At 38.1% G+C, this 22847-nt stretch overlaps 3 protein-coding genes and 1 non-coding gene across 4 annotated transcripts in view; 2 read left to right on the plus strand and 2 right to left on the minus strand.

The window, feature by feature from the left end:
* Positions 1 to 39: 39 nt before the first annotated feature.
* LOC110056975 (uncharacterized) lies at positions 40 to 4745 on the plus strand. The gene is made up of 4 exons (XM_089294237.1): positions 40 to 149; positions 1638 to 1722; positions 3132 to 3172; positions 3738 to 4745. The coding sequence occupies exons 1-4, from the start codon at positions 129 to 131 to the stop codon at positions 4485 to 4487; spliced, it is 897 nt and encodes a 298-aa protein (XP_089150363.1). The 5' UTR covers positions 40 to 128; the 3' UTR covers positions 4488 to 4745.
* Positions 4746 to 5195: 450 nt separating this feature from the next.
* Positions 5196 to 10637, minus strand: LOC110056918 (uncharacterized). The gene is made up of 2 exons (XM_020763475.2): positions 10497 to 10637; positions 5196 to 7953 (listed from the first exon to the last, which is right to left on the minus strand). The coding sequence occupies exon 2, from the start codon at positions 7931 to 7933 to the stop codon at positions 6626 to 6628; it is 1308 nt and encodes a 435-aa protein (XP_020619134.2). The 5' UTR covers positions 7934 to 7953; positions 10497 to 10637; the 3' UTR covers positions 5196 to 6625.
* A 45-nt stretch (positions 10638 to 10682) lies between these two features.
* The window catches only part of LOC110056917 (DNA-directed RNA polymerase II subunit RPB2), a 16936-nt gene continuing 4771 nt past the window's right edge, over positions 10683 to 22847 (plus strand). Inside the window, exons 1-15 of the mRNA XM_089294203.1 lie at positions 10683 to 10845; positions 10947 to 11173; positions 12400 to 12512; positions 12754 to 13297; positions 13797 to 13993; positions 15611 to 15730; positions 17297 to 17360; positions 18132 to 18538; positions 18646 to 18757; positions 19122 to 19276; positions 21409 to 21607; positions 21994 to 22162; positions 22309 to 22405; positions 22608 to 22702; positions 22793 to 22847. The exon at positions 22793 to 22847 is cut by the window's right edge and continues 67 nt beyond it. Coding sequence (XP_089150329.1) covers positions 10827 to 10845; positions 10947 to 11173; positions 12400 to 12512; positions 12754 to 13297; positions 13797 to 13993; positions 15611 to 15730; positions 17297 to 17360; positions 18132 to 18538; positions 18646 to 18757; positions 19122 to 19276; positions 21409 to 21607; positions 21994 to 22162; positions 22309 to 22405; positions 22608 to 22702; positions 22793 to 22847 — 2573 coding nt within the window. The 5' untranslated portion in view covers positions 10683 to 10826. The remainder of the gene's footprint in view (positions 10846 to 10946; positions 11174 to 12399; positions 12513 to 12753; positions 13298 to 13796; positions 13994 to 15610; positions 15731 to 17296; positions 17361 to 18131; positions 18539 to 18645; positions 18758 to 19121; positions 19277 to 21408; positions 21608 to 21993; positions 22163 to 22308; positions 22406 to 22607; positions 22703 to 22792) is intronic.
* On the minus strand, positions 19968 to 20040 carry Trnat-ggu (transfer RNA threonine (anticodon GGU)). The gene has a single exon. It is a non-coding gene; the product is annotated as a tRNA-Thr (tRNA).

Consider the following 22847-nt stretch of genomic DNA (forward strand, 5'->3'; position numbering starts at 1 on the left):
CTGTTTGTTCGTTTATTTGTTCCCAGTCTCACTGAGACGTGGCAAACGTACAGTCATTTGAAAAGCACTCAGTTACAACTTCATATTTCCTTGATCCTGCTTGATCGTTAGTGCTTTCAACACTACTCATGGATTGCCCTCTTAACTGGGTAAGTGTAGCAGTATTCCAAAAGTTGAATATGTTCTTCACGATGATTTACAGCGTAATGTAGCTGTTGGTAGTAAGCTGTAACGTGAGAATCAAATTTATATATGAAGGCTTAAAATTTTCGAACAACATTGCTTATTATATAAAAAAAAGTCTTACAGAATAAAGTAGTGAGTCCCAAACAGTGTGTTTTTTTTAAAGTTGCAATCTGAAGCTTATTATAAATACATGAACATCAAGTCAGGACAAAAAGAAAAAAAAAAGAAAAAAACTACTTTCAGAAATAATAATATAGGCTTACTTGCAAAAATTTCAGCTGGTTGATTGGCTGACAGTATGTCAGTTAATCTCTAACAGTGCAGAAAGTTGAAATTGAGTGTAAAAAGTTAAATTGCATGTAATTGCATATATTTATGACCTAGTAATCAAGTGATTTTTCTTGTGCAATATTTTGGATTAGAAAATAACCCAAAAAATATGCGTGCTGATTGGTTTAAAATCATGTTTTTATGAAACAATTAGATTATGAGCTTGAGATTTCTATTTCTTAATAGTTGATGAGGGCACAGCACAAGTCAACTATCACGCATAGGAATTGAGAACAAATAATCTAATTGTTTTAGTATAAATCTGCTAGTCGTTCAAAACTTTATCGAAATCCTCTTCACAGACACTTTGGAAATGCCAAGAAGCGGCCGTTATTTTGTTAGCAAGGGCACACTGCTATGCTACTCACTATCTATCACAGAATAGATAGTGGGTAACATAGCCAATCAGAGAACGGCATTTGTGATAGAACACTAGTAGATTTATACTAAAACTCGATAGAAACACAGAACTAGCACGAGCTGTTGATGTAATGATGGCATGAGCAAAGAGAATTTACATTTTAATGATCAAAGTAAACAGGTTGTTTTTCTTTTTTTCATCGCAGTATTTTCTAAAAGATAAGAGAAAACACGTTCTCCATGTTTCTATTGAGTTTTGTTGTTTTATAGAAGCACTTGTGAAAGTTTGGGACAACTCGAAAAAGCTGTCGAAACATTTGCCTAACCGCTTCTGTTCCCACAGTATTTCTCGTTCTCCCAAATTCTCACTCATGTTTCTATTAAACAATTAGATTATGAGCTTGAGATTTCTATCGCGTGATAGTCAACAAGGGTGCAGGCCGGGTCAACTATCATGCATAGAAATCGAGAGCAAGAAATCTAATTGTTTTAGTATAAATCTACTAGTCGTTCAAAACTTTATCTAAATCCTCTTCACAGCCACTTCGAAAATGCCAAGAAGCGGTTTTCATTTTGTTAATGAGGGCACACTGCCACGCTACTCACTTTCACAGAATAGATAGTGAGTAGTGTAGCCAATCAGAGAACCGGATTCGCGAGAGAACGCTAGTAGATTTATACTAAAACTTGATAGGCACATGGTATGTGTTTTCCATTCCTTAAATATTGTATATACAAATCACACTTCTATAATACTTTAGGCTCATCAGCAGGACAGGAGGGCTGAGGCTTTGGTCAACCACAGGAAATTTGAAGATGCAATAATTTGTCACCAAAAAGCATCAGGTGAGTGTTGAAGAATGTTTTATTGTTATTTGCATTAATTAGTTTTATTTGCATAAAATATTTCATAGAGAGGTAATGTTGGATCAAATTGCCAAGTCAAGTTAGTATGCTAAGATAAGAACAGGATGTTGAGGCTCTGTGGTGAGCTATCAATAACCATTAACATAAATGTGTACTGTGACACACTCTAGTGACAGTTGGCAATTGAAACGTAACTTATCAAAAACCAAATCAGAGCCCTTCTAATGACAAGCCCCCCCTTTTTTTATTGCTAAACACATAATTACTTACATTGCCTTGCTCTACTTACAACACAACACAATACTTAACCTACTTACAATACACTACATTATTGCTATTATTGTTATTATTATTATTATTATGATTTCTAATGCTTTAACTGTCTTACAAATGTCACTTACAATTAGGGGTGTAACTATTCATATTCCTTGCAATTTGATTCAATTTCAATTATTGCCTTTTGATTTCGATTATTTCGATTCGATTATGCAAAATATTAAAATGTTTTTTAAATCTTACAACATAATACATGATGTAAACAACCTACAACCCTAGACCCACATGGTTTGCCTTATTTGGAAATTCTCAAGGTGTTAGAAGGGCAACATTCTTACCATGTAACACAAACTGGCACATGAACTGCAAACGTCTTTACTCATCAATCAAAAATGCACATTTTAAAGAGTTCTGGATTCTGATTTCACAATGTAATAACTCACTGAGGGCACTCTGAGAAAGGTATGCAAAAAATCAAACCAAAATCGAAACATGGAATCAAAGAATCATGAATCAAACCAAACGGTCATAATCACGATTAATCGAGAATTCGATTAATCATTACACCACTACTTACAATACATCAACAAAAAAACAAACCTATTTACAATACTTGGCATTACCTTACTTACTTACAATATGCAATAATTACTTATTATGACTTACACATTACGTTACTTAAGGAGTTACAACACAATGTAATTACTTAATTAAAGAAAGAAACAACAACAACAACAAACATACAAACAAACAAAAAAAACTCGCAACAAATTACGAAGGGAAACGCCCTAAAATAATGGTGAGCAGGAATTTTCACTTCAGTTGAAATTCCCTTTCACCATTCAATGTGGCAGCAATATATTTTTCTATGTTGATTTTATCCTGCACTGAGATGAAGCAAGCCCTTTTTTGTAGTACCAATGGGTTCATCAGTCATATTACCTTGCTGTGACTGCTCCTTTGTGTATAATGAATGACCTTAGCCATATGATTATAATGGACATGGAAGCATTGACTAAATAATCGGCATAATTCATTAGACTTGTCTGGATTTTCTTGCTGCTCTTAGTGACTATGAAGCTAATAGTTTCTTTTAACCTAAATATCTTCAGAGTTTCTCCAGGAGGCAATGAAGATGACCCAGGTCAAACAGGTATGATTTGAAATTTTTTCTAATATTAATACACATGCACAGCATGTTAATGGTAAACATCAAGCAAATTCCTTTTGGTCATCCACTAGGAATCAATAGGGAGCTTAAGCAAGCCATGATAGCAATGCCAATGAGAACTTTGCCAAACAAAAGGTTTAATGAGAAGAACAATGGCTGTATTTATGCCTTATAAAGTACATTTCGTAGCCGTCCTCTGCAAAACAATAACTTGAAATGACCAAGTTCTGTGTATTTTGGAGAATGTGAACCACACTGGGTAATTTTTTGTATTTCCTTTTGGAATTTAACTCTGTCATTACATATTTAGCCTGGGCAGGTTTTTAGACCAATGTGCATACTGAACAGATCTAACAAGTTGCAACATTTGGAGGTAAAACTTAAAATTAATTCATTTTTTCTAGGCGTCATTTTCAGTGTTTCTGTGGTCATTGTTTAAGCTCCCTAATGGAATGTACAGAGCATTAACCATTAGGCCACTGCACCTCCCTCAAGGGAAATATGTCTTAATTCTAAAAGTTTTTAATTTATTCCTGTCTCCTACTAGGCTCTGGTTTCCTTGCAGTTACAGGTAAACAATCATGGTCGGCAGCAAAGAATCTTGAAAGAAAAATGGAAGAGATGTGAAATTGAACAACAAAAGAGAATGCAGGAACAGGCAAGGGTAATTCAAGAAAGACCAAATCATGAAATGGCCAAAAGCGACAGAGGTGTACCAGCAAAAGTGGAAATGAAAAACAGTACAGAATTGGTTGATGTTAAAAAAGAAACAGAATGTTTGCAATCTAGTAGTTTAGTGATATCAGCAGAGAACTTCTCGGTGTCATCCACAAGCTCTTCCTCTGACTGTGCTAGTTCTAAAGATGAGAAATCAGCAGTAAAAGATCTTGAAGGACAAGTCAGTGACTTGCAAATGCAAGTTCTATCTCTTAGTCAGGAATTAGAGGACTGCAACAGGGAGAACTCAAGGTTGAAGAAAGCGCTAGACAATGTTCGTGAGTTTGTGAAGTTTCAATTTGGCTATGAAATTGAAGATGAAATGCTTGATTTTAATCTTGTCAAGAGCCAGCGTGGAACTCAATTAGAGCTGTTTCCTAGCAATGCTCACCTAATTCAAGAGAGTAAAGATAGGGATGTTTATAATGAAGATTTAAAAGGAGAACATCAGGCAGTTACGTGTAAAGAAATCGGTGCCAAGACCACTGAGAGTGAGTTTGATAAAGACATACCTCTTCCTGCTTTAGAAACACCTCAATTTACTTATGAAGATGAACATAATGAAGAAGCAACCAGTTGACAGGCTCTGCCTAGTGATTCCGTGTGTAGTGTTTGGTAACGATCACTTTTAAGAGTTCAATGATATTAGTTAGTTGTCAGGTAGATTGTAGCTTGTCAATGAAACTACCTTTCTTCACTGCCATTCAACACTAGCTGACTTCGCAGTGGACATCTCCCCGCAACTTTAGACATAGTTCAGAGGCTGAGTGAAGTTGGTAACATTGAAATCCATGGCAACTGAACTCATGAATGTAAAATAAATGGAAGTTACTGGTCAGTGTGTTGTTACTTGTTCCTAAAATGTTGACCTTCTTTGGGTGGACCGTCAAAGATAGTAGAAGTTTGTCATTTGGGACTTTTGAGGGGTGGGGGATTTCAAAGGCCTCAACTTTTAAAGGAAAGAATGACGATAAAATGGAATTTCCAGAGGGGTGGTGGGGGTTCATACTGGGCTACACAGTCGCTCATTTTTCTTAGTGCCAGTCGAGTGGGCATGTATTTTAGCATGTGTGTGCAAAAATCATCTTGAACCAGGAGAAATTATGTGAGTCAGAAAGGTCATTTTATGTGCACTCATGTGCCATCTCACTTGACTAACACCGAGAAGAGTATGGAGCTACTTGAAGTCTAAACCCTCTATGGATATTTTCTGGTCGGGAGCAACACAGTCATACTTTATGACTGTTCCACAGACTGCAGTCAGAATCGGGAATAACATAGTCGCGTGTTTTTACTCAACTTTTATTTCAGAAAATAACTAAGATTTAAGTTTTATGTCAGGATTTGTACAGAGTTTGCATATGCAAAGTTCAGTAGTTTTAGCAACCAGTAGCCATTTCTTTCAAGATTTTGACATGCCATGTGAAAGGACAGTTTGGACAAAGAATTACATGAAGTAAAGAAACGGGTTCAATCTCTTTCAATATGATTCATACCTTACTGTAACTGTACATCATGAACAGTGACAAGATAGCTGAATAAATGACAGACTAGTATGACATTAATTTACTGTAATTACAGTTTGTGTTAGCATCAAATAATTCTTACCAGTCTCCAAGCATTTCTTACTAGCACTAAAGGTTTGGACGTCAATAACAGGATTTTCAAAAATCTACACAATTTATACCACCTGCTGGCATCTTACATTACTTTAGTCTACAAAATGAATGCTGGAGTAAAGATAGACTGTTTCTATACAATTCATTGAGTGAATGCCTCAGCATCTTGTTTTGACATGTTTTGGTATGATTTGTACATTACTATTATTAGATTAACAAGCACAAGTTATATTTAGCTACGAGTTGGTACTTTACATCAAGTGTTAACCTTAAATTACTGGACATCATTCTTTACTGTAAGATTACTACAAAGTAGGAGGGTTTTGATAATCTGTTTCAATTTGTAATAATTATTAAAGTATCAGGTATGCTTCATGTTCTATATTAACAGCATAGGCAATTTCTACTCAGTTGTAAACATATAACATGTACAGTGTTATTATGTGTTGTATAATGTCAAGTATGAAACTGGTGTACATTACATACATGTACTATCATGTTTTTGATCAATTTTTAAGACATTTGATTTGACAACTTGACAACAAGCTCAAGATTTTCTTATTCTTGCAATCAATCAATGAACAACCATATGAAGAAATTATTATGGATCATTTGCAATTAATCAATGAAGAACAAAGATTAATCAATCACTTGGAATACATTTTATTGTTGATCATTTTCCTTCTAAATGAACCTGCATTCCCTGACAGCCTAGGGTCTGTAATGATACATGAACAATATAATTATGTGCATGATACATCTGTCCAAAGTTGTGATGTGAACAGAATATACAGCGCCTGTAGATAGTAGACAGAGTTTCACAAAATATATGTTAGTTCACACAACAATATCTTATTAAAATATCACAGTCTCTTTTATATTTGATGGATTGTCCATGCCTGTTCAGTGTTGCGTATGTGGTTGAAACCAATCAACTTTACCTACACCGCACTGATGATAGCATACACTATCAGCTACTACATTTGCAGGCTATTGGCTTTACATGTAGACTCCTCCTACTCTCACTCAGTTTTTAATGCAAGCTTTAGTATGTTCAAACTGGCCCTCCATCAGTTGAAAGGCAATGAGTTTCACATCTTCACAATGGACTTGACAAAAGGTCTTCTCTGTGCTCATACTTGGGACTGTAAGCCAGTGACTTCCTGAAGTAAAGAGGTACCACTTGTCCTCTATCCTTCTCATGTTCCAAACGGGGTACTTCAGTCTTTTTCCTCAAATCTAGATCATCCACACTGAATGTAAATACAACATCATCCTCACCCCTGCCACTGAATTGTCTTTCAATCTTTTGGTCTGGATTCCCTGTCTTGACAAAACCATTCATCTGTTTGTCCCTAAGCACTTGCCTTTCATCTTTAACTGACCGACTTGTGAGTGGCTCCTGGACAATATCCGGAAAATCAACGTAGTCATTGCTTCCTCTTTTGGAGGCGGTCTTGGCCAAATTTTGTGACTGACCTCTACTTCCCTGATAGGTTGAAGCATCATGCCTGAGGATTGTTCTTTCATGCCGCACTGATTCAGGGGAATTCATTACCTTGGAGGGTTCGTGTAGTCTTGACACTTCCATCCGCGGTAGAGGCCTTTTCATATATCCATTTGGTTGCCGCAAATGATCATCTTTCCTCACGACAACCATGCCTTCTTGTTTAAGGGGAGGACGAGATCTTATAGCACGCTGATGATACTCTTTTGGTCTAATAGTAGGGTAAACAAGGTTGAGATACAGCTTTTGATCAACTCGAAGTTGTCGATTGTCTGGCCTGACACCAATTCCGTAGACAACTGGAGGGTTTATGAGTCCCATGTAAACACTCTGTTTTGTTTTCATCTGCTTGTGATTGTTAGATAATCCATACAGATCACTATCTCCAGACTGCCTCATTTGTCTGTTCTTCTTGCCAGCTAGGAGCTCTGGATTACTCAACAAAAACTCTCGGACGTCTCGCATGGTACGGACAGGTCCCAGCCTTGAACCATAGACACTTGAAGCACTCTGAGAAACCAAAGCTCTGGAGCTTGGATCTCGAACACTGTATGAGGAATGCGAACCATTCCCAGCTCTGGAACTACGTTCCACACTACCAGCATGGTAACTGCGTCTATTACCAGGATAGCTGGACTCAATGTTGCTGTTGTAACTACGTCTGTCTACTTGGTTTCTAGAGTCTCGCTGTTTTGTATGTGGCATATCTAAAGTAAAGGCTCTTGCATCTTGATGAGCTAATGGGCTTGAAGGTCGAAAGCTTGACACACTGGCTGTATCATCTTCAAGTTCATCACCAACTTCAATGGATGAATGTTTGCTGGACCTCTGGCGGTGTGGTAAATCACCGTTTGTGCGGTACTTTCTCGAAGAATTTGCTATGCTTGCAGAAATGCCCATAATTCACTGGTAGTTGTTTCCTGCGGTAGAAAAGAGCCCAGAAAAATTAAATGTTAAAATAATATCATCGCCGTGACAAACCTTGCAGCAGTAGTTTTGAAACATCTATATGTCTAAAGTTTTCAAAAATGGGAAATACTTTGTGGGCCAGGATTCTTCAAATCCCTCCTCTTTCCACTTCTCATTAAAACAACAAAATTTGGTAAAAGGATGAAAAAAATTCATTCACAAAACCAATTCTCGACAAAAAGCAAAATGCATTACTTAGTTTAGAAAACTTAAAACCTTGTGTTCAGGTAAAGAAAAAAGCGCTGTAACCACTCACAACAAGTCATGAATAACATAATAAAGAAAATATGTAAAGAAAAGGGGGTAATTTGAGAAATTGGTAGCCAATTTTTAACTTAAATTAACTTTATAGCATCCAATGTTAAGCAATAATTTTATTTAAAATGCAGCACTGATACCAAAAAAAAAAACCAAAAAAACAAGGGAGTAAAGAGCTGCAAAACTCTGCAGCAATGACCACAAAAATATCCTTGCTTGACGCCATCTCTTGCATCAAGTCAATGTAAAATTTTGATTTCAGATTTCTCTGGGTGGAGGGTAGTAAAGGGAAGATTATGATTCTGTTTCACTCTGGGATTTTCACAACATTCACATGTCACATAGACTTTTAGCTTCTTTAAACCATACTTTTTAAAATAAATTCATGCATCCTGTCAAATACCAATTTTTGCCCTCTTCACGTGTCATATATAAACCCTTTGCCACCCTCTGGATGGTAAAAATTCTTTCAATCTAGTCAAGGCAAGACACAATTTCCCAAACAGTCTACAAATACATCATTGTAAAACAAATGCAAAAGATATTCTATTGTATTAGTCCCACAAACAACAGAGAACCTACACCATTAAAGATCATTGACTATTGTTATTTTGGCCTCTCCATTGTAAATGTTAGACCCCTTGCCTGCCTTGTCATTCTTGTATATCATGAAACAAGTCAAACTGTTTTTGCTACATGATTCAGCAGAATTTCTGATCACTACTAATACAGACTTCTTGAAAATGTTGACACGATGCTCTTTCCGTAAAAAATCTGCTTTGGTTTTAGTATATTAGTGGTAAACATGTCTACCTATGTAAGTGCCACTTGTGCAAATGCTTCCAAAATAATATACTAAATATTTTATTTACAAGAAGTTGGAAATCTTAAAATCATGTGAAAATCAAAATAATAGCGGTTATAAATGGTAAGTAAGTCAACAATCTTGTCGATCGTTGACAAATAATGTTCATTATGCGTACAACACCTCTATTACTAAGCAGCTTTGACTCATCGTCATTTGAAGAACATTGGCCTGTTTTGAATGCATTGACTACTGACTGGTACATTGATGCACACTCATTTTTTTCTTTGTTTCGTTCTCTGTATGTGTGTGTGTGAATGAAATCGTGTCCTGTTTTATATTCTGTAACTTTATTGCAATGTTCTTTTCCCGCTTGGCCCAGCCACTTAGCTCGATTAGCCTTAGCTATTTCTAAGTGGCTGTGCCCTGTTTTTCATTGTTATTTTTTCACATTGCATGTATTTATTTTTATCGTAAAATTTTTCTGGGCACGAAATAAAGATTGTTGTTGTTGTTGAACATCAGCGTAATATGAGTAAATACGGCTCTTGGGAATTTCTTCTTAAATTAGTTTACTTTCTATATAATATCCTTCAGAACATTATTGCAAACCATTGAAAAAATCCCAGTAAATCAGCGCTCTAGAAACTACCCTGACAGCCTAATTTGTTTACATTTACCAACCATTATTTTCTGAACACACGGTGAACGGGAAGGGCTCTTAACTTAGCATCTCGATAGTTTAGTTTCGTACAAGGTGAAACCTTGTGTGTGTAATGTGCGTACTTTTACACTAAAATAAAGCCGCACATGTAATATGCATGCAATATCAAATTCTCGATCAATTGTTGTTTTCTGTTTTTAAGTGAAAGAAATGTTAATTGCGGAATCGAAAGAACCAAAAGATTCTAATTGAAGATCAGATATCGCGTTAAATCTATAAATCTTGTTAAAAATTGTACCTCATCATTTAGATCTAGATCAGGTTGTACCCGAATACAACAAAACGTTTAAACTAATTCGTAAACTTAAGATTTCACTGAACGAGAGAAATGAAGGTCAATCCATAACCGGAAATTACCTTTCTAGAAAGTCTAATAGAAATGGCGTGCGAAGCTTCCTCGATGAACTCACTTTAAACCTCGAAAACGACGTGTCAAATTTCATGTCGATTTCCTTGGCGCATTTGCCGGTAACTCATCGATCAGTCGCCATGAATTAATAATCAGCGAGGTACTGGCGAATCTTTTCGACTTTGTGAACCCCTGGTTTTGAAAGATAAAGCGTGCTCTCTTGTAGGTCGGTGGTTACCATCGAAACCCAGAGTTCACTAGGTTGGAGGACTTCATCAAAGTGTTAACTTTTGAGTTTACCGTAACATTGCGTAACAACACCAAACAAATGCACGAGAAAACGAAAGTAGTTGGTTACCTTTGAATACAATGTTATGGTTCCATAGTAAGCTTTTCATGAAGTGCTCAAGCTTGTCGTGTAAGAACAATCCCGCCTTTTGTTGTGCTGACTTCTGGCGTCTTTTTCGTTAAGTCCATTCTTCATCCCATAATGCATTGCACCTTCGCATTGTCTTTCTTGAAATCCCAGGTTCCCCTCGGACGCTTCGCGCAACGTCTGTAATGGCGGAAGCGAGCGGTTATATAGTGGTAGCGGAAGAAATCCATGTGAATCGGTAACATTTCACCGTCATCTTCCAAAGTCAAGACCTCACCAAGTTCATAAGTAACTAACGATTATCTGGCAGCCATGTATGACCCAGATGACGGTAAGAAATAAGCTGTTGATTCAGTTACTTTATTGGTTGCTTTTTATCTACAAATTTCGATCAAAACATCGAGTTGCCTTTTTATCCATTCATACTTCTAGAAGGTGGATATGGAGAGGAAGAGGGTGAGGAAATTACTCGGGATCTATGGCAGGAAGCCTGTTGGATTGTCATCAGTTCGTATTTTGATGAGAAAGGTCTCGTTCGGCAGCAGTTGGATTCCTTTGACGAGTTTATCCAGATGTCTGTACAGAGAATTGTAGAAGACTCCCCGGAGATTGACCTGCAAGCGGAGTCGCTGCACATGACTGCTGACACGGAAACTCCTGTAAGCATACACACTATGATTGAACTGTATTTTTAAAGTTAACTTAATGAAGCCCGGTGCACACTGGGCAATTTTTGTTGCAAACGACTGCAATTTTTTAATTTGACCCTTGTTAAAAAAACGAAAATTGCCGAGTAAGCTCTCTCCATCCCTTGTATATTGGTACCAAAATAAAAAGAAATTGCAGACATGCATCATTGTAATTAGAGGTATTCTATAAAGGACATCATGCCAGGGATAATAAATGTAAATTTTATTAAAATTGGCTGTGGCTGATGTGGAACTTGGCGTGATTGTTGATAGTTGTTCTCCTTGTGTCATCCTCAGAAAGCCAGGGGTAGTTAGTAGGGGCAAGGGAAAATCGAAGCAGGGCGTAAAAATCGGCAAAGAAAAGTTGGAGAGAAAGCGAGGAGCCCTGGGGGACTAAGGATTTGTTTTTGTCCAATCAGGATCCAGCATTCACAGGACTGTTTGGAACTGGCACATCAAGACTCTGTACCCAGGGGCTCCTAAATTTCCCTTCAAAAGTTGAAATTGTAACCTGGAATTGGTCACCCATGTGATTGCACATGGATTACGCGACAAATAGGCATGTAGAGAACCAATCATGATCAAGAATGTTGTTATAGATTTGTTTCACAAGGTCGTGTGACTATGATCTATGTCTAATGTAGTCAGTTTTGTCATATATTTAGGAATAACTGACAGTGACAAACATTGCTTGTGAAAAAATTATACACTAGGGCTCAGCAGAATCCATGCTTTTGTGTAACTTAAATATAAGACTACACTCCTCAGGGTTTTATTAGCAAGCACTTAACAGTCCTTCCCCCGCCCCTGTCCCCTTCTAGTCTTCTCGCTCACCATGCTCATCAGTCCCTCATTTCTCCTATCTTCTACTCTTGTCATGTTATGAGGATTGCTTGGCTGCCCCTCTTCTTTTCACCTGTAGAATACAACGTTCTATTTAGCAGGGATTGATGGACTTCTGGAATTTAAGGGTCACCCTAGGTGACTGATGTATCTTTTTTCATGTAAACAGCTCACGTCAAGATGAAAACCCTTGAAAGGAATTTTTTTTGTTCTGAAAGATGAAAGGTGAAAAGTGCAGTTGTTCAAGAGTCCAGCATTCTGATTTTCAAAGTTATTAGCAATGCCTGACTTGAACATTACTACAGTATAAAAAACATACTTGTCTTTTCTGATGTAGAATAATTTACTTTCAGCCAAGATTCTTACTGAAGTTTGAACAAATTTATCTATCAAAACCAACACATTGGGAAAAAGATGGTGCTCCAAGCCCCATGATGCTGAATGAAGCAAGACTTAGGAATTTAACGTGAGTGGAACAGTGAATGGTTACCACACGAAAGACTACAATCTTTTAATGTGTTTTACATGTACATGTAGCTCTATGTATGTCTGATTTACCTCTTGTCCATTATTTCAAAATGATATAACTGGAAAGTTGCTTTTCAGTATAATGACAAACTGTCAAAGTGTGCAAAATCCAGTTTGTTTGGTACTGTTTGGTGATCAAGGTTGTGTCAAACTTGATTTTCCACTTTTTTTGTTTGCAGTTATTCAGCCCCCCTATATGTTGATATTACAAAAACAATGATCAGGGAAGATGATGACCCTCAAGTCACACAACACAGTAAAATGTTCATTGGTAAAATACCAATCATGCTGCGATCCACTTACTGTCTCCTGAATGGTCTGACAGATCGTGACTTAACAGAACTTAACGAGTGTCCTTTGGATCCAGGGGGCTACTTCATTATCAACGGATCTGAAAAAGTACTTATCGCTCAAGAGAAAATGGCTACGAATACAGTTTATGTATTCTCCAAAAAGGATTCAAAGTATTCATTTACTGCAGAGATCAGGTCCTGCCTGGAACATTCTTCACGCCCCACTAGCACCATGTGGGTATCCATGTTGGCAAAGGGAAGCCAGGGAGGTCGCAAAAGTGCCATTGGTCAACGGATTGTTGGATCATTACCATACATCAGACAGGAGATCCCAATTATGATTGTGTTCAGAGCTTTAGGTTTTGTGGCTGATCGTGACATTTTGGAACATATTATTTATGACTTTGATGATCCAGAAATGATGGAAATGGTGAGAACCAATTTTAGTAATAGTGCTTGTTATAAAACGTTTTTGGTGGAAACAGTTCAAGTAACAAATTGGCAACAACCCTATAAATACTGTCCAAAATCTCACAGACTAGTCATACAGCAGAATATGAGATCATTGAAATATAAATCACATTATTTCTAAAGAGAACTGCACCTAGACCGTACTGACAGAGCAGTGGTATAATTATGTTATTTATGCAGGTGTTTTATTAAGGGCCAGGCACTTGGCAAATTAACTGGCTGTGAGGACAATTTTCCTGGCTGGTTTGACCATCTGCAGAACGTTTTTCTTACAAAGAAGTTCAGTTCTAATAGTTTTGCTCACCTGTTAAAACCAGTTGCCTTCCTAGGTTTTTAAAAATGTTGTGTTGTTTCTAAATATTTTATCATGTCTGCTACTATCCAGACCTTTTGTTAATGGAACCCCTGATTTCTTTTATTTATTGCTTATCTGCTGTTTCTCTTTGCTACGACTGTAGGTAAAACCATCACTAGATGAAGCTTTTGTGATACAGGAACAGAATGTAGCTTTAAACTTCATTGGCTCACGTGGTGCCAGGCCTGGTGTGACAAAGGAGAAGCGTATCAAATATGCAAAGGAAATCCTTCAGAAGGAAATGCTTCCTCATGTTGGTGTCAGTGATTTCTGTGAAACCAAGAAAGCTTACTTCTTAGGGTGAGGGATCATATCTCAGGGCTCAAAATAACGGCCAGTCAACAGACCATGTCCAGACAGAATGGTGACTTGACCGGCCAAAAACTTCACTCGCCAATAATGTTGACCGGTCACATCATGTTGACACTGTCATGCAATTCATTCTTGAATAAACAATCAGATCCTCAAATGTAATAAATCTTAGATTTTATATCTTTGTAAAAATACAATAATTATTACCCATGTGAAAAAGTACACCAGCAGTATCTGTTTTGTTCTCTTGCCGTTTGTCATGCCTTTAAGATCGACAGGATGCCATTCAAATGACTGGGGTTATCTGTGCAGGAAATATTCAGCTGTTCAAACAGCCGCTGCTATCTGTTTGAAAAAAAAAATTCATCTGTTCCAAAGGCAAAGGTTTCAATTTGGAAAAATATTCAGCCTTTCAAAAGGCAGAGGTTATCCATACAGCAAAGGGAATCCGACCACATTCAGCTTTTTGTGACGCTTTAGATTTACATAACTGTCACACTTTGTTAGCGTATGTCAAGACATTTGTTGTTTCTTTCACTTTTTTGACACAAAAATCAACGAACAAGATGTCTAAACAAAACATTTCGCTCATTTGTCAAGTGTTTTACTTAAGTACTATGGGATTCCAGGACATCCGAACTTGCCTGCAGTCTGCTTTGTTTCCATCAAGCCATAAATGTAACATTGATTGCGAACCCAGTGTCTAAATCAGAACCAACTGAAATAACATAGTGGCTAGTGTTGCCTAGCAACACTAGCCACAAAAAGTTACTGTTACAAAATGGATGAAAATAATTATAAACCAACAGAAATTTGAATGCCTTATCTGTACAGTATCTGTTAAGTTATTTTGTTTGCGAATGAAATTTGAGACACTCTCAACTCGTTGCTTAGCACGTGACCGAAATCTACCGAATGAACGAAGACTCTCTATATATGACCACAACAGAGTTTAGATTTTTGATGACTTACACAGTCTTTAGAACTTAATTTTAGTCACATCATTAAGAAACTTCCCAACATGTGCTGTGGAACTGTAGCCATATTTGCAGTAATGCAACAATTTGTTGTGTGTTGGCATGGGTGAGGATCGAGGAAAAAGAAACTTCTTCTTCGGTTATATTTGTTTACCTAGTTATTTCTGAAACCCAAAATTAGGATATGTTGATGCATGTTTTGTTTCATTTACGTTTCATGGACACAAATACTTTGTAGAGCATGTAAACAACAGCTCGTTGAATTCAATATACCAATCGCAAAGTTCAAAGTTTGATCAATCTTTTTCTTTGGCAGAAATGAAAGAATTCCACTGACAGCGGGCCACTTCATTGGGCTGCTGAGCCCTGCTAAGGCTATCTTTGGTTAAATTCTAAGCTGTTCATAGGCCATCATTACTTTAATTTTTTTAAAATACCTTGATCAGTCAGAAACGAGATGTGACCAAGCTAAAATTACTTTGGCCGGTCAACATAACTGGCGACGGTCCAAAAATTATTTTGAGCCCTGATATCTTCCTTTTTGTGAGCATCCTTGCCACCCAAATAATTTATACAATAATTTACATGGCTAAATTTTTTAACAAGTTGTGTGGTATCTTCTGTACAGCTACATGGTTCATAGGCTATTGCTTGCAGCACTTGGTCGGAGGGAACTGGATGATCGTGATCATTATGGAAATAAGAGACTTGACTTGGCAGGGCCGTTGCTGGCTTTTCTCTTCAGGGGGTAAGTATATGTACATGTGCATGTACATTGTTGGAACAATAATTGTAAAGCAGTGGGTGCAGTACAGGTTTCAATGGAATTGGAACTCCTTTCATGTGGTTTTCATTTTGTTGTGTGCTTTCTACTTTACGAAGCCTTAGTCAAGGCTTACTTAATTTATCTGTTAAATACTGTAAATTCCATGTTAAGGCCCTGGGGCCCGTTTCTCGAAAGCCCCGCAAACTTTTCGGGCCTGGAAAGTCATTTTTAACCAGTCTGTGTCTAAAAACAGAGAGGTACAAATGTATATACACCTGAAACTTTTTGTATGAAGAGAACCTCTCTTCATGTTAGGAATATACATATATGGGAATAAACAGTTCTGTAATCATAAGATTTGAGATTTTGCTGTGGCTTTCTGGGCCTGAAAAGTTTGCGGGGCTTTCGAGAAACGGGCCCCAGGGCTTATATCACTTCATAAGGGGTTTTGGGTGGGCTTATAAACAGGGGGGCTTACACATGTGTATCCGGGGGGGGGGACATATAAGCTGCATAAAAATTTTTTGGAATGAATAGATAAAATGTATCTGAGAAACGAATTGAAACTAACATACCATTACGTTTAGAGCTGTTACCCTGTTTACCCTAATATATAGATTAAGGCCAGCCTAAAAGCGTAGCTCCTGGGCCGGGTTGTTCAAAGCCCGATTAAGCTAACCCAGAAAAAGGTAGAATTTTGATTTGAATTTTGTAACTTTGCGGTGAGGTTTCTGTATATTGTTTGGCCTTCTGTTTTGAGTTTTAATAATCACCATGTACACAAAACAAAGCAGCAAAAAACATTTGTATAGAAGAAAAAGTTACAATTCGATTAACTTTAATCCTGGGTTAGCGTAAACCGGCTTCTGAACAATCCTGCCCTGTTTCCAACAAGCTAACCCAATATGAACCCGCGATCCAATCGATAACCAGCACTTGGTCAGCGGTCAACTTCAAAAAACCACGTGACCTCGAGGAGCTGTAATCTTGAGCCCGCGATATGGTAACGTGGTACTGGTCAGCGGATACCTTGTTTTGACAGGTGTCAATTTATCATAACATGGATGTCCAATATCAAGGAAGTACACGGTAAACCAAGGCTGCATGTCTCTGTCAACCTATTATTTGGAGTATGGCTGCCATGTTGGGCAACTCCGCCGTTGTTGTCGTCGTTGTCGTCGTGCGTACGTGCCCACGAGCAATACCGCTAGCCATGATAACCGTGAGAAAATCAACTCATGGGTTTCCTTTTCTTTCCTACATGAGTATGGGGCTCCGCTTGGTGGCCCTTTGGGCCGCCGGAGCTCCGCTCTTATTACCCTGTTACCCTATTAGCCTATAACTTTCAATTAATTTAAAGATTTTGATGTTTGTAAAGAAATGCGAAAGGATGCACTTATACATTGGATGGGCTTATATCTGGAATAATATCTTTGTTCGCACTGAGATAGGAGGGCTTATATCCGGGGGGCTTATAACGGGGGCGGGGATAGGAGGGCTTTAATGTGGGATTTTACGGTAATGCATGTTGTTTAATTTTGTTTTCAGACTGTTCAGAAATCTTATGAAAGAAGTCAGAATGTATGCTCAGAAGTTTATTGATAGAGGAAAGGTATTGCCATTTTTAACATTTTGTAATTCAGTGTTTAGTGCACGGTGGCCTCATGGTTAGTGCGCTCGTCTCCAGATCGAGCGGTCCAGGTTTGAGCCCTGGCCAGGGACATTGTGTTGTGTTCTTGGGCAAGACACTTTACTCTCACAGTGCCTCTCTCCACCCAGGTGTATAAATGGGTACTGGTGAACTTAATGCTGGCCGTAACCCTGCGATGGACTAGCATCCCATCCAGTGGAGAGTAGAAATACTCCTAGTCACTTCATGCTACAGAAACCGGGATAAGCTCCGGCCTGATGGGCCACTTGGCTCGCATGCAGACTTTAATTCAGTGTTCAATAAGGAGTTGTTGTTGGTTGATACAGTCAAACCTCCCATTAGCAGACACTCTTGAGACCAGAAAAAGTGTCTGCTTACAGGAGTTGTCTTACAAGCATCAGTGGACTATAAAAGCCTTGCCAAATCAGCTGTGGTTTTCTATCAGTTGCTTGGGTCAGCCTCAGATAGTTGTTTATGACCTAAAACCCTGTCTTATATGGCCGAACATTTCTTTTAAATACATCATTCAGTGCTACTGCAAGTGTTGGTTGTTCCCGAAAAGTTCAATATATGAAAAAACTGATTACACTGTATTTAAAACTGCTGGGAGTTTTAAGAAGATTTGTGTTCCCTAGTTGTAACTAGGGAACACAAAAAAACCTTTTTTCAGCTTCCTCACAAGGTGATTGAAATTCTTGCAGTTGTATTCCATAATATCACTTCCTTTTGCAGGACTTCAACATTGAGCTGGCACTCAAACCTAAAGTGATCACAGATGGTCTTAGATACTCATTGGCGACTGGAAACTGGGGTGATCAAAAGAAAGCACATCAGTCACGAGCAGGGGTGTCCCAGGTTCTTAACAGACTAACATTTGCTTCCACGTTATCCCACTTGCGCCGTCTAAACTCACCAATTGGTAGAGAGGGTAAGCTTGCACGACCTCGTCAGCTTCACAACACTCACTGGGGTATGATCTGCCCTGCTGAGACTCCTGAAGGTCACGCGGTTGGTCTGGTGAAGAACTTAGCTTTGATGGCATACATCTCTGTTGGTTCCCAACCCAGTCCTATCTTAGAGTTTTTGGAGGAGTGGACTATGGAGAATTTGGAAGAAATCACACCTTCAGCCATCAGCAAGTAAGAGTCTCATTCATCTTGAAATCAAATTCTATACAATATACCTGGCTATCTCAGTTCATTACACTGTTGTTCCATGAATGACATTTAAACCTTTTTCCTTTTAGTGCAACCAAGATTTTTGTGAATGGCTGTTGGGTAGGAATTCACCGTGATCCAGATCAACTTATGGGCACACTCAGGAAGCTGAGGAGACAGATGGACATCATTGTATCTGAGGTATTGTTGAATGGCACTTTGTAAAGAAGTCGATCCTGCAGTTTCTCCTTTTGAGACATACATGTGACTGATTTATATAATTAACATTATGTAGTTCCAGGAAATATTCATCCTCCCTACCCCCCCCCCCCCCCCCCCACAGAAGGATTTGAAATTTCCTGGGGGTGGGGAGGATTCTGTAATTTCTAGAGGGGTGGCAACCTTTTAATAAATCCCTTCCATGGGTGAGGCATGGATATTTTCTGGAACTACACAGTAGGGAAAATTCAGTAACTTTGATACACATGCAACAACTACATGTACTAACAAAAACAAATAAATAGAGTATGATACTACTGTATTGTGGACCTGGTACTTTTTTTAGGTTTCTATGGTAAGGGACTTCAGAGAAAGAGAGATCAGGATTTACACAGATGCAGGTCGAATTTGCCGCCCACTGTTGATTGTTGAAAACCAGAGGCTGTTGCTCAAGAAACATCATATTGATCAGCTGAAGGAGAGAGAGTACAACAGCTACAGGTGAGTTTATGGTCATAAATATTAAGTAAATAGCCCCCCAAAAATGTGCACACTGATTGGTTTAAAATTGGGTTTCTATTTAACAATTAGATTATGAGCTCGAGATTTCTATGAGTGACAGTTGATGAGACTGTAGGCCGAATCAACTATCGCCTCCTAGAAATCGAGAGCGAATAATTTAATTGTTTTAGTAGAATTCTAACTTAAAGTAACGCAAATAATGGTTTCCAAAACAAAATCGCTCGTATTGAATTGTCATTGGTAAATTTGCAGTTGTTTACAAATACGCGTGCACAACGGTTTTTCAATAATTTCAAGTTTTTAAAGTCAAGAATCCGTTTGTGTCCTTCTTTTAGTCTTCTCAGGAATTTAATTGTCCATTTACGTCTAAGCTTTTTTCCAAAACTTCGGGAAAACGATAAAAACGCGCATTTCATGGACGACCGACAGCTACTGCACTCTAATGGCTGATAGTATACAAGTAGCTCAGCCAATCAGATTGCAGCATTTGCATTAGTATACTAGTAGAATTCTACTAATGAGTTTTAGTTTAAATATACTAGTGTTCTATTACGAATGCCGTTCTCTGATTGGCTACCCTACTCACTATCTATTCTGTGAAAGTGAAGAATAATCATCGCAGTTAATTTTCCAATTTAAGCAATTGGAAAGAAGAAGCCTGAAAAAATCAGGGCTTCAACGGGATTCGAACCCGTGACCTCCGCAATACCGGTGCGATGCTCTACCAACTGAGCTATGAAGCCACACATTGGGAGCGAGGTCTTCTTTCCAATTGCTTAAATTGGAAAATTAACTGCGATGATCATTCTTCACCTTCATCTACAACCGCAGTTCATATATGAATTATTTCATATAAACTTCACATTATCTATTCTGTGATAGATAGTGTGTAGCATAGCAGTGTGCCCTTGTTAACAAAATGACAGCTGCTTCTTGGCATTTTCGAAGTGTCTGTGAAGAGGATTTAGATAAAGTTTTGAACAACTATTAGATTTATACTAAAACAATTAGATTATTTGCTCTCCATTTTTATGCGTAATAGTTGACTCACCTGCACCCTTGTCAACTATCACGGGATAGAAATCTCGAGCTCCTAATCTAATGTTTTAACAGAGACACTAGTGGAAGTTTGGGATAACGAGAAATGCTGTGGGAACATGAGCCAACAGGTGACTGTTTCTACAGTTTTTTCAAGTTCTCTCAAACTTTCGTGAGTGTTTCTGTTACTGCACCTTTCAATAACATGCAGACTCTAAAATTCAAAGTTCAGGGACAAATGCGTTTTTCGCTACAGTCAATCGAATGTTTGGCAGCTCCTCCCAGCTTTGACAACTGCGGAGTGCTCGGTAATCAAATCAAATCATTGAGCACAGTTCAGATAACACAGTCGGAAGCTGGGAGGAGCTGCCCAACATTTGAGTGACGGTAGCGGAAAACGCATTCGTTAGTTGAGATTTGAATTTCGTGAGTGTTTCTATTACTGCACCTTTCAATAACATGCAGACTCTAAAATTCAAAGCTCAACCAACAAATGCGTTTTTTGCTACCGTCAATCACTACCATCAATCAATTGTTCAACTATCATGCATAGAAATCTAGAGCGAATAATTTAATTGTTTTAGTATAACTCTACTAGTCGTTTGAAACTTTATCTTAATCCTCTTCACAGACACTTTGAAAATGCCAAGAAACGGCCGTCATTTTGTTAACAAGGGCACACTGCTACACTACTCACTATCTATCACAGAATAGATAGTGAGTAGCATAGCCAATCAGAGAATGGCATTCATGATAGTATGCTAGTAGATTTATACTAAAAATTAATAGAAACACGGTATACGTTTTCTATTTATTAAATATAAAACAAGTCAATTGAAAAGCATATCAGTTTTTTCTTTGTAACCCTAGTTTAAGTAACAAGTAACTGAAACAAAGAATTGTATGCTGAAGTGAAAAGCCGAAGTTAAATTTGAGTGTGAGAGCTGCAAGACACCAACTTCTCACTGGACAGAGGTTATCATAGTTGTCAATGCAGTGATGCAATATCAACCTTGTCCAGTCATCAGTGCTGTTCATTCATCAGTGATTCTTGTTTTTGGTTTTCTTTGTAGTTGGCAGGATTTAGTCGCAGGTGGAATTGTAGAGTATATTGATGTCAATGAAGAGGAGACGGTTATGGTGGCCATGACTCCAGATGAACTGGTAGAGAAGGGTCAAGCTTACTGTTCAACGTACACACACTGTGAAATTCATCCTGCCATGATCCTTGGAGTCTGTGCGTCTATCATTCCATTCCCTGATCACAATCAGGTGTGTTGAACAAGAGTTCACTGTTTGAACTTTCAGCAATACTTGATCTTGGTTTAGAACCATCTGGTCCAAATTTCTCAAAAGAGTTTGTTTAATTGTTGAAAACATTACATGGATCTTATGCCTAGTTCTCTATGGCCTTTTATGGGCCATTCCAAACCATGCAAAGTTAGGCTGTGAGGCAGAGCAATCAGTGTTGTCTCATTAGATAAACTGTTGCAAAGATTGCTGAGCTTGTTGATTTGACAGCCTCATGAAATTGCTGAAGAAGTGTAAAACCACAGATCAGAATTTTTTAACACCGAAGAGGTTCTTAAGCTTGGGCGGAGAAGCCGTCATGCCCTTGACGTGTTGACTTTTTATTAACTGTCACCTATTATTAACAGTCTCCTCGTAACACATACCAATCTGCTATGGGAAAACAAGCCATGGGTGTGTACATTACCAACTATCACGTCCGTATGGACACACTGGCCCATGTGTTGTACTACCCTCAGAAGCCTCTGGTCACTACACGTTCCATGGAGTACCTCAGATTCAGAGAACTGCCTGCTGGTAAGTAGAGCATCATAATGAATATAGAAATGTCTTCCCTTGTTAGCCACACAAACTGATCATCCATTTACTCGTGTATTACTACCCTCTATTTCTCTCTCTTTGCTTGTTAATATTGTTTATACTTTATTTACTTTTTTCCTCAGGAATCAATGCAATAGCAGCTATTGCATCTTACACTGGGTACAACCAGGAAGATTCAGTCATCATGAATGCTTCAGCTATTGACAGAGGACTTTACAGGTAAAATAATAGCACAGCTCTCTTGTTCAGTATGCCACTACAGAACTATTGGATACAACCTGTAAAACATTGCCCTCTCGGATACATGTATGATGTCCTGAGAATCCAGTTCCCTTGGGGTCTTTACTTAACCATGTGGCCTTGTCAAAGTAAAGCAAGCAGTCAAATATATGTTAACAAAGTGCTTTTATACGATTGTCAGGTCTGTGTTTTATCGATCATACCGTGATCAAGAATCCAAGAAAGGAATGGACCAGGAAGAGACATTTGAAAAACCAACAAGGGACTCATGTCAGGGTAACGTCCTACTTTCTGTTACAGCCTTTGATTGCCTTTGTATTCCCATATTTCACAGCACTCAATATATAACCAATAAGTTTTTTTCAGGCATGCGTAATGCAGTGTACGATAAGCTGGATGATGATGGGCTCATAGCACCAGG

Source organism: Orbicella faveolata, unplaced genomic scaffold (genome assembly GCF_042242905.1).
Source record: "Orbicella faveolata isolate gen_17 unplaced genomic scaffold, um_ofav_v1 contig_1, whole genome shotgun sequence".
NCBI classification, from domain to species: domain Eukaryota; kingdom Metazoa; phylum Cnidaria; class Anthozoa; order Scleractinia; family Merulinidae; genus Orbicella; species Orbicella faveolata.